The sequence below is a fragment of the Eurypyga helias genome, unplaced genomic scaffold, assembly GCF_000690775.1.
Source record: "Eurypyga helias isolate BGI_N326 unplaced genomic scaffold, ASM69077v1 scaffold27843, whole genome shotgun sequence".
NCBI lineage: Eukaryota > Metazoa > Chordata > Aves > Eurypygiformes > Eurypygidae > Eurypyga > Eurypyga helias.
Genome location: NW_010242383.1, coordinates 41,796 through 54,227, shown reverse-complemented (window position 1 = coordinate 54,227; position 12,432 = coordinate 41,796). Strand labels below are relative to the sequence as shown.

Sequence of the window (12,432 nt, the reverse complement as noted above, 5' to 3'; positions counted from 1 at the left end):
TAATAGAATAGAATAGATTATGATCAAGTAGCTCTTGTAATCAATTCTGTGTTTATTACAGCATTTTTCTGTATAATATAGCAACTAGAAAAAAAGTCTTTTATCACTGCTTGGTGATGTGGTTACATAGGTTCCCCTTGGAAAAAACATTCTTTGAGGGGGGGGAAAAAATGTCCCAGTACAACACAGAATAATCAGGACATCTATATTATAGCATCCAAATGAATACTACGACCCCATTCAGCTGGGAAATACTACAACCAAAAATCTCCCCTGATTCAAATGTGCATAATTCAATATCCTCTCAGCATATGTTTCTTGAAAGCATTTTAACCACTGGGGGGCGGAGGGAGATATTAAAAAAAAAAATTAATTCAGTCCTCTAAAAAAGTTATCTAGCATTCATGTAATTGGGACAATGCTTGTACTTTAGCTATCGGTGTTTAATTGGAAATTTTATTTTAAGTCAGACCACAAGCCACAACCTTCACTCAAGTGTCACACTGGTATCACTGAAGTTTACTTAATATAGAGGGTAGTCTCAGAAAGGAATCTTCACAGAAACGTTTAAAACTTATCTTTGTGCTTTTAAGACTTACATAGCACTTAGGAATTCCAACTGTAAGAAAGCAATTGAGATAAACTACAACACAAGGAGTCTAAGTTCACTAGCAATCTCTCAGTTTAAATTAAATGTTCTTCAGATACCTAACCTGAGACACCAAATGTACAAAAGACAATCCAGAGAGTAGTCAGGGGACATTTCTGCATTTTACATGTAATTACAGGTTACAATAGAACCAAATTAGTGAGAAGGAACTGGAACCCAACTGCCTACTTCCCCGCTCAGTGTCTTCACTACAAATCCACAGTCAAGCTCCTCCTTGCTTTCTTTCTGGTCAGAGGATTTGGGCACAGCTGGCTGCACATCAATTCAGTTTCATCAGGAAGACTGAGTGGTACCCCAGTTGGAACACTATGTAGCCTCACAGTTGTCACACATGGCTTGGAAGCTGGAGATGTTGGTTTGAACCATGAGGGAAGTTACAATCAGGTCTCTCACTTCCTGGATGACTGCTCTAATCAGCAGACTATTATGCAAAATACGAGTATTTGCAAAACATGCAAAATATCTTCTTCTTAGAGAGTAATTCCTGCTCTGTGACAAAGCTGTCCTCAGGAAAGGCCTATGCATGCTGAATTCCAAATGCACCAAGATGCTTGCTATGCAATCGTAAATTAAATGCTGATGCTCCAACTTCCTGAACACTGGCAGAAATCCGTATTCTTTGGCTAGTTACAGGTGCCTCCCTTCTCAGTCTGTGGCTTTCTGAGCTTCCCTTTGAAGACATGTTAACCTATCACTTGAAAAGGCTTTGTTTATTTATTTATTTTGGGCACCATGACTGCCTTATGCCAGACTCCAAGGCTTATACTCTTAAGGGTAAGTTAGTTTACTGGTGGCCTAAAAGTAATGAGAAAAGACAACCAAACTTTCAGTAACACTCCCCCAAACTACACCATTTTTCAGGTGGATTCCAACACCGGACTAAAATTGTAGTTTTTCTTGTAGTCTGAGAAGAAGTCTCAGTATCTAAGCAGAAATGCTAGTATCTCTTAGGCTACTCTACTAAGGAAAATGGAAAGACAGGAAACATAATATCCAGAATACATTATTTTGCTTTAATCTTTTCTGTGTCTTCAAACAGGTGTTCACTATTAATGTGGATTTCTTTAGGTCCCCACACCATTTAAGATGGAGGTCTGCTTATTAATCATTTGATATTTTAATATACTTTTTGTATCAAATAAAGGAGTCTGCCTTACGGCAGATTCCAATTATCTGCATCTCTTACACCATAGGTTTCTTTATGTCCTGTTTGTGAAAATTATTTGGGCAGCACAAAATGTCCTTGTGATTCAGAATCAGCAACACACTTTCAGTGAAACAACGCAGGTGTATAAACTTCTATTTCCTTACATGTAAAGCAGGTGATACTACTTACAATTTCAAAAATGTGCTGTGAAGAAACTTAATTTATGCTTTGCAAATACTCAACACTACTCCTGCAAGCTGCAGCTTTAACCAGCGTAGTTATCTACCTTAATTGGTACTAAAAATCTTTTGCAGCAAGATAAGCCACTGTATCACTGAAAAAATGTTTGACATGGCTTCCAAGATTTCAGTAGGCAAATGTGAATAGATTACCAGTTCTTAGGAAACTACTGTAACTACTGCCTCTTCCTTTTTTCAAAGGCTACAGATACAAATACAACCAAAATAATAGTTTTAGAAAATGGGAAAGCTTTCTAAGAGTTCAGATAGAAAGCAAAGTATAGGCTTCATTTTTATCTCAAACTTCTGCTATCCAGAAATGTGTGGCACTATGCGTATTACCAGAAACTTTTATTCCACTGCAAATCAGTTTAAGCTTAGAAAGATGATCAGGTAACAATTGTCTAACAAACTATCTCATCCTATGTAATGATAGTGTCAAGAAAGGAAAAAGAATACAGAAAAATGACTGCAGCAACATCAGGTATTTTGAAAGGCCTCTTACTGTCCCGCAAAACTTACCGAAAAATATTTAACACCAACAGGATCCTGAAGGAGACGCTCAAATGAAACAGCCCAGCTTGCAACTCTTCTTTCTCGAAGTCGTCGGCAGCTCTGTACGCTGGGAAGACTAGCATTGCTACTGAGGCTGTTTTCACTGATGCAATCTTTTAAATCAGTACTGTTCAGCTCTGTTTAAAAGTAATGAACAAATTTGTCAATAAAATATTATTCACTTTTACTCTTCAGCACTGTTTACTTCATTTATCACACCACCTGCTCCAGCTGACAGTAGTACAAACTTCAAAATACACCTCTCTCTTTTTATTGGGACCACCTGCATAGAAAAAGCAACCCCAATCACCTCCCAGTCTTCTTCTGTTTCACTGCAATGTAAGTTTAATGAGTGTTTTAATAGCAATCCCCTGACAGAACAAAATGAGCAGGCAAAAAAAGGAAATGTCTTTTCTTGCCCAACAAAATAAATATTTTGGACAAATTTTTGTGCTCACATTCCTCATCCCATTGACTGCAATCCCTTATAAGATTATCCAAGGAAAGCAGACCTTTAAGAATCCACTGTTCACAGAAAGTGGGCAAAAACCTATTTAGTGATAGAAGATAGCAAAATTTCATACATTCTTAAATCAGTAGACAGGGACTCCAAAGTGTTTCATGGAAATGAGAGATTCCTGTTAAATGCTGAAAGTTTAGGAAAGGAGTCAACTGAGGAAAATACCAAGGAAAATGAGCTAGTAATGGATGCCTTCCTCATCTGTGGAAAGTTATGAAACCATAGATCTTAAGCTTATCAGGGTTTCTGACAAAAACAGGGATCCATGACTCCCTTCTAGACTCGAGGACATGTTCTGAAAGACAAATTAACAAGAACCAGTAAAGAATTGAGGAAAACACAACCTTGTGTAGCACTGTGGTTGTAATAATTTCAAGTATTAACCACAAGTCATCTTTGTCACATATCAATAAACATATCAAAAAATAAAAAAGAAGTGACCACTTGTTCATAGAAGTCAAAAGGTGAAAGAAATGGCTGGTCTAAGTAAAAGAGGGAACTGTATATAGCAGAGTTCTATTCACATACCACCACTCTCAGTTTACACAAATGAAAATTGGTCTAGTAGTACTCACAGATACCCACTTTATAGAGGTTATCTGAGGTTTAATTAATTGTGAAAACAGAACTAAATAAAGCCCTGAGCTCCCCGGTCTGATCACATGTCAGACCCTGCTTTAGGCAGGAGAGGTTGTACTAGAGTGATGCCAAACTGAATGATTTTGTGATGAAGGGATTAAAAAAAACCCCAGACATTCAATTCTTTGAAAAATTAGCAGTAATAGATGTGAGAAAATAATATCCTCAAATAAAATACATACCTTCAATAATTCTATGTCAAATGGAAAAGCAAAAATATGGCTCACTATAAATACAAACTGATTGAGAAAACTGGATTGACAATCACTAAGAAATGGCCTCTTCTTCGCAGAGATCTTTTATTGTTGTTGATTTTCCTCAGTTAATCACCTGGACTAACTAAAGAAAGGAGTAATTTCACCAAAATTACTATTTTATAAGAGCTCCCCAGGTATCCTTTTCTGTTATATATATTTCAAAGCACTTTGCATTTGAGTGTTTACAAATGCACTTTGCATTCTGTGTTACAAAACATTACTGTTCCTCCCTGGAAGTATGAACTTTGAAAAAAAGGACAGTTCAAAGACAGTTATAAACAGAGGAAAAAGTTATAAAGATAAGAAAAATGAAAGAAAAAAATTGTTCCGAAACTTCATTTTTAAATGTATTCTGTATCTTGGAAATATTTACTACAATATAATAATTAATTATGTTAAAGTTCTGTAAGCAAAGCTATTGTGCAAGATGAAAATAAAACAAAATAAGAAAAAGAGAGAGAATTAGATTAGGGACGAATGAAAAAGTACCTCTTTCTTCAACAGGTATAATATTTAAGGGCTACAACCACACACCAGATATAAAAATATCTTTTGTTGATAATTGTCCTATTAATCAAAGCTAATTAAAATACTAAATATTTAAATTTTTTTGGCAAGGAATGCCAACGTTTCTTATAAGAAATATTTATTCACTTTTTCCTTTAAGACATATGAAAGAGCATAACCAGCTCAACTGTTAGCTTCATTAGAGAATACCTGTCACCACAGTGAAACTATTGTGAAAGAAGCTAATGTGAATCTGAAAAGAATTATATCTAAATTTATTATCTGATGTATTTTGCTTTAACTCTGCAGGTGGATACGTTTTATTTTACAGTCCAGGATATAAATAGACACCCACTTCTTAATATATGTAGAACAGTTTCAGATACTGCCTCACTCCTAGAGGGTTCAATCCCCAGCGCTCTCCAGTGATGAATGATGAAATTTTCCCAGTTCCTTTCAGGCAAAATCAGAGAGGCAAACTCATCCCATGTACCAAACCATGTAAACCTACTTGCTGACACAGGGAAATTAGGGAGTAGCCGCACAAACCGCTCAACTCTAAACCCAACAGGCCTCAGCCCGGTAGGACTCAGAAGGGATTGCAAAACGGCAGGCACAGTAGTCATTAGCCGGTCAGCATCGCCTTCCTCCCATCAAGTGACGGCTCTTCAATTTCCCCATGACAGGCAGGGAGACCGACTGCAATTACAGTCCCTGGGTGTTTACACCAGTGAGTGACTGCTACATTTGCTATAAACTACTCCGGGTTCTCGCTCCCCTGATATGCCGCCGACTCCAGAAGTCCCATGAAAACAAATGACCCAAAATAAGACTGCATTTCCAACAACTCTGAAAGCCACTGGCACTGGTCCTCAAAAGTGCTAAAGCAGCATTAAGGGATTACTTATTCACAGTAAACTATCACTGTTCTGGTGGGGTTTATTTAGCTAATTCAGATTTTCTCAGAAAGCACTGTTTGAATCCATACTTAACCCTGGCACTGCTTTGTTATCCCTTAAAACAAAAACTGAAGCCAGTTTGCTTTCAAAATCTATACAGATTTCTGCTGGGGAACCTGATACAGAACAAGGTTGTTACCCAGAAAAAGCTTGGTTATTCCAGTTTCTTTTACCACGTTATATCAACAGTTGCAATTAAAAGAGTTTCCGCCTAGTGCAGGGATACCACTTCAAATCAGAGAAAAAGAAAGGTCAGATGGGAAAAAAAAAACCCTACCAACTATAATGCTAGTACAATTTATCCAAATCGAGCTCAAATGAAGACTATGCCGTAACTCATGTTCCACTCCCCTTGCAGAGGAATGTTTCCAGTGTAAGAGTTCAGTGTCAGGTTTCCCAACACTCACAATACGTGCATTCCTAGGTACACACCACCCACCCTGGAAAGCAGGAAAGGAAAAAAAGACTTTCCAATGAGTCACATATGTCACCTAATGAGCACTCTCTGATGATCATTAGAGGAAATATAGAGCCCTGATTCCCACCCTCAAAGGTTCTAACAGCAAGGCCGATGTGCAAAGTGGCCTCCTTGTTAAGGGTTTAAAGAAGGAAAATTAGCTACCGGGAGTCTCAGGATGCCAAAGCAGTTTATCATGAAAACCCCAACTCAGGTGCACAGAAGACTTAGCAGTGTTGTGGAGTTTTCCCATGCCTGCCTGTCTTTTTCTTAGCTGTGTGCAAGCACCAACTCATTTGCGTTACCTGTAACTGGAGGCTCCTAACTCAAGCATCCCGAATCCCACGGACCTAAACTTATTTTTGTTCTGTTCAAGAAACACCGTACCCAGTGAGTAAGCTCCACTTTATGTGCACACTCATTCCATTTCAATTATTACTTTCTTCAAATAGAGAGCTGAGACAAAGTTCTCTAAAAACCTGCAGAAAAACAATTTTTTAGATCTTTTGTATCTATGCATTATGTGGAGGGTCTTGGGTTTACTTATTTAATTCATTTTCTTATTACGTAAGATAATGCATGCATGTAATCAACTAAAATCTTGAATGTATTCAAGATAAGATGGCTGTGAAAGTTTTGTTTAAAAAATACCAAACAGTAAGTCTGAATAAGTCTGAATTAAGGATATTTTTGTATGCACTTGTTCATAAAATCCATACACATTTTTCAAACCACTAATAATTTTTAGTATTGTGAGAAGCTCCACATATTCTCTATAATCATCGGAATGCACACATTCATATAATTAAGATATTCCAGTTAATCACTAAATACATTACCTGGATAAAGCTGATAAGAACCACTGTGGTGCCACTTAATCAAATACTTCAAGCCATTCAGTGAAAGCCATCCTTCTGAATCCATACCAAGTTCAGCTGCAACGTCCCAGAACCCATTGGGTGCAGATTAGGTTTACTGTATGGCACACTGTTCCTCTGCAACTTTGGGACAAGGGAAGCTAATGCATGTTCCCCCAGCAATTCCTGGTAGCCTCTAACACCATTCTAAACAAAACGATTCTTTACTCAGATGGCTTCAAGCAGAGGAAAGCAATAGTATACTTAACACAAAGCACTAGAAAATGCTACATAAATAATTTAAAGAAAAGACCTTTTGCCACTGCTGCTAAAGGAACCTGAATTATTTATGTTACAGTGGAACACAGCTACAGCAAGCATGCACAGCCAATGTAACTGAAAAATAAGTTGTATACCTGTTGGAGGAAATAATCCATCTGTATTTATAGTGTAAATGGTAGTGGTTTGCTTTATTTTGGATTTCACTGCATATTTTTGCTCTACCTTCTTTAGCTACTTTTTAAAATACAGGTTTACATTATTGATTATTGCAAATGTCAGATTCCTTTCAAAGAAAGTCTTTAGGAATGCTTTTCCTTATGAAAATTCTTTCCAGGTTATGAACACTAAAACCAAAATTCAGTAGAAACCATGGCAAAGTAGTATCTTAGGAAAAAGACAGGCATATAGTATCTGTTACGCTTAAGCATTTGGAAATAATAGACTTCAGCTTTGTGGAACCATCTCTGTAGGTAATAGCAGGCAAGAACTACCTTAGAGATTCTTAATAGCTCAAATACCCCACCCACCCGTCTGAGAGATGAATGATGATGTACTTCTACCATATGCCCTTTGACCTTAAGGTTTTACCTTTGTGCAGGGCCATCTAGGTATCAATAGCCAGTCAGACATTAGCTGGGGACTCCTGATCATCCCTGGAATAACAGGCAGCACAGTGCCCAAAATATCAGCCACAGCCTGCACTGTGTATGGGCTTTTACTATTCCTACAGTCAGCCGGAATGGACAGTTTCTGAGATGGTAAGCAGGAGAAATCTGCTAATTACAGATCGCTGTAATAACATAAAATGTTTTCTGCTATTCCTACAGCATAGGTGCTACAGATTAATTGATCTATAACAGTGATCTTGCATCTAAGCATTATTACAGTTTGCCTTTTGATTGTCTGCAACTTATTAAGCAAATCAATTATAGCTAAGAGTTGCCACCGCTCAGCATCTCTGAAAACAACACTAATCCAGGTACCTACATCTTTTACATGTTACCTATTGTGCAAAGCCCAAGTCTTGCAAAGCACAGTTTTGGCTAATGAGAACATCCCAGCCTTGCACAAGCTGAGCTACCAAGGAAAATAAATGCAACAAGGAGTAGATAGTTTCCAGTGTCGCTCTAATGTGATAAAACCCATAGAACATGAGGCTTCATTGACCTTGGACAGAAAATGTACAGAGAGCCGTCACAGCTCCTATTGTACTGAAGGGATGTATATAAACACATAATAATTACTTTTTACACATAGATTTCCCTTCCTAGACTAAAACTTAGCAACAGTATTTATAGTACCTAGTTATATGTATAAATACTAATATTTAGTCTAGGATGGGAAGCAAGTACTATCCGTTACACCGGTACAAATTTCTCTAATCTAGGCATGCCCTAAAATGTGTAAATCTATGGGTCTATTAAAGAATTAGTGAGATTAGAGAAGATTGGAAAAAGATCAGTGCTGTGACATATTCAATAAAAGAGAAACCTGAAAATGTAATTCAGACATGAATCAGAGCTTTTCACTCAACACAGCTGTAAATGAAATGAACTTGGAATTCATTTCATTTCACCTTTTCTGGTTACAGACTCATTGGTTATTTTTCTTCCAATCCACTTTCTAGGTACTTAAGCATAGATTCAATATTATTCAGTACAGTTTGACTACCGCTTTTTAGATAACTTACACCCTCCCCTTCTTAAGTAGCATTTAACAATGACAAAAGAGTCCATGTTAAATCTTCAGTACTAGCTGAAAAAACAGGTCATACAACTCAGCAGAAAAACACAGAAAACTGGGACTTCGTCGTGTTTGTTGTGGAGAAGCTCAACACGAGCCAACAGTATGCACTGGCAGCCCAGAAAGCCAACCATATCCTGGGCTGTATCCAGAGAAGTGTGGCCAGCAGGTCGGGGGGGGGGGTTCTTGCCCTGTACTCTGCTCTGGTGAGACCCCACCTGGAGTGCTGCATCCAGCTGTGGAGCCTTCAACATCAGGAGGATATAGACCGGCTGGAGCGAGTCCAGAGGAGGCCACGAAGATGCTCAGAGGGCTGGAGCACCTCTGCTATGGGGACAGGCTGAGGGAATTGGGCTTGTTCAGCCTGGAGAAGAGAAGGCTCCGGGGAGACCTTATTGCAGCCTTCCAGTACCTGAAGGGGCTACAAGGAAGCTGGGGGAGACTCTTTACAAGGGCCTGTAGTGACAGGACAAGGGGTAACGGGTTTAAATTGAAAGAGGGGAGATTTAGATTAGATATCAGGAAGAAGTTCTTCCTGGAGAGGGTGGTGAGGCACTGGAACAGGTTGCCCAGAGAAGCTGTGGATGGCCCATCCCTGGAAGTGTTCAAGGCCAGGCTGGATGAGGCTTTGAGCAACCTGGTCTAGTGGAGGGTGTCCTCTCCCATGGCAGAGGGTTAGAACAAGATGGCCTTTAAGGTCAGTTCCAACCTAAACCAACGTGTGATTCTATGATTCTACTGTCTGTTCTTTCAACTCTGCAGCCTACATGGCCCTTAGATTTCATGAATTGACAAAACTAAATAGAATTAATTGTGAAAACACAATTACCTATAGTATTAGAATTAAATGCAAAAGTCATATTGGAAGAACTGAAAATAGATCGGACCTTTAAAATAAATTTCAGCTAGAAAAACAAAAATCTTGAATTGACCATTGTACGAGTACCACAACAGGTATCTCCAAGTTTGGAGAGGCAGCAGAAGTAAAATAATTTTCATTAACACTGAACAAGATGCAAGTACACTCCATTTTAGTTTAAAAAAATCAATCACATTCTTTGCCTGTCAGCACCTGGAACAGAATTCAAAGACATACACAAAAAAACCCAACTCTGTGCTTTGTCTTGATTTTTATAACAAACAGGTAACATCTTGGAGGAAAAAAAATACCTATTTTTCCCATAAAAACATAGGCTACATTTTAGAAACAGAAAGCAGAATAGACAATTATTTTCTGTTTCCTTCTTTTGCAACTTGGCAGACAGGACACATACAATACAGAGTCCATCTTCTCATCTAGACAGAACTAGTTACAACAGTACACTGTGTCAGCAGCAGACAAGGAAAACACTTGACAAAGTCAGCCTGCCACTGGGAAATGGCTCTATCAAAAGGACCAAAACAGTACTGTTTTTCTCAACTGTAGTTTTAGTTTCACAAGGATTCAGAAATTAGGACATGATAGAGTTTTGTGAATAGTATTGCTAATTTTGCATTTAAATTTGCATGTAATATAAAAAATTATCCTTACCATTCAAAATATTTCTTCACTTTCACTGCAGTAATTAGAGCAACACAGTCTGTCCCCTTTTCATTTAATAAAATTGTTTTTTACTGTTGTCAAAGAATAGCAAAAGTAGTAATACGTATGTGAGTTTCTCTGCAGGATCAACTGAACCAACTCCTGTCAAGCACAACAAGTGAGAAAAGCCACCTCTTGTACACCCTAAACCATACAAATTCTTTTTTTCCATTAAGGAAGCATACTAAAACTGTTTCAATTAACTTCAGAGGTTCAGAGAAATTATCTTCTAATGTTTAACAAAGAGTGGACAACCTTTAAAACGTTAAAGCCATATTAAAATCAAACCAAACAAGTTTAGGTGACATAAAGAAGAGTTTACTTAGAAGTGCTCCAGAACTGCAAAAGCTCCATGCTGAAATTTTACAAATATCAAATTACTTACCTCCTTCTCAAAATGTATCACACCGTAAAGAAATATTGACCTCAACAAGTACACCAACACAGCTTACAAGCTAGGAGCTAGAGCACATCTCTTCAAAAGCAAGCAGGGTATGTAAAGGACAATAGAAGAGAGAAGATTTTATCTACCATCCAATTGTATGGAAGTCTACTAGCTCTGCCCCTTTATCATTACAAATGAAGAAGCATACTTAGAACAAAAACGTGCATATAGAGATGTGCCACCAAAAAAATTATGCAAATGAACCAGTGAAAGTATGTGAACATAATCCCGTAATATTTTCATTGGCACAGATCCCAAAGAAGTCACACCATTGTGCACAACTCTGGACTCTCATCTTGTAATGTGTCACCTTATTTACCACATACTATGTTGCTTAATGTGGAAAACTGATTCTTTTTCATTATGAAAGTAAAAACAAACTTCCGCTTACCTCCATCAGAAACAGTTGCTGACTGCAATAAGAAAGAGAAAAATGAGTGTTACTTAAGTTTCATGGTATTAGAAATCTCTGAGCTTCACGTAATATTTGAAGTGTTAGCTACTTTTCTCATCTTATTAACAACAGATAACATGAGAGAGGAAAATCTAAAGAAACCAGCTGTTACTTTCTCACAGGTATTTCCTCCTCACCATGAAGTTCACCCCAGGCCTTTTAACCGCTGTCCTGGAACTTGATCCCACTAGTATTTACTAGACAAAATTCTTCCTCCTGTGAGTAGCTACATTGATTCCAACAGCCCTTCTAAGATGAAGAGTCAAGTGGTTGGTACATGTGAGAAAGCAAGTACCTAAGAAGTGATCTTCAAAGACTTAAAATGAAAACAATACTTCATATACTTTATATTGCTACAATATCTGGACATATGTGGAATCAAAATTAAAATCTGGTTATTTTGTCAGTCAGATGACTCTGAAAACTTCCCCTGCTGATGACTTCTGACTTCCACAGAGCCAGAAAGATGTAAGAGTGTTTCCAGTAAGTTAGGTATGTACTCCTCAACACCTTCACCATTATTTTACATCAGATTTTCAAGGACAACTAGTTTTCTAGTGAAATGTTGAAGATTACACATTTATCTGCCTTACACTTCTCACTTTGATCACTAATTACCTTAAGGCAGCTAACATTTCTGTAAGGTGTAGGTGACCTTACGTTCATTGTAGGTGACCATTTTCCAAATGTGTACTCCAGAGCTTGCACCCTGACAGTCAACTGAGTGAAAAACTAGAAGGGAAGCTGATTTTTAGATTGACGTTTGTATTGATTTTTAATGGATATTAAAGAAAAAAGATTTAATTTGGGGAATCATCTCTTGGCCATTTAAAGTGTCCTTGAACCTTTAAATAATCTTCTAAACAGTTAAAAAGAAACTCTTATTTTGCACTGCTCTTTAGAAAGCTATAGATGAATGTACTATGTACCTAGAGTATCTCCAAAACGGAGTATACACAGAAGAAAAAAACATAAATATATACACAACTCAAGGGGAAAGCTATCTCCTCACAGTTTGTATTTTCCAGCCTTGGCAATAAACCCCTCCAAATCCATAAAAACCTTTACTAATCTTTAAAATAGTATTATCTTCTCCTTTCTTTCTCTCTCCTTTTCTAT

At 37.6% G+C, this 12,432-nt stretch overlaps 1 protein-coding gene across 1 annotated transcript in view; it reads right to left on the bottom strand.

Moving 5' to 3' along the window:
• The window catches only part of RGS12 (regulator of G-protein signaling 12), an 81,861-nt gene that overhangs the window by 33,143 nt on the left and 36,286 nt on the right, over positions 1-12,432 (bottom strand). The window contains exons 3-4 of the mRNA XM_010149068.1: positions 11,251-11,272; positions 2,579-2,748 (exon numbers count right to left, since the gene is read on the bottom strand). Of these exons, the coding sequence (XP_010147370.1) occupies positions 2,579-2,748; positions 11,251-11,272 (192 nt within the window). The remainder of the gene's footprint in view (positions 1-2,578; positions 2,749-11,250; positions 11,273-12,432) is intronic.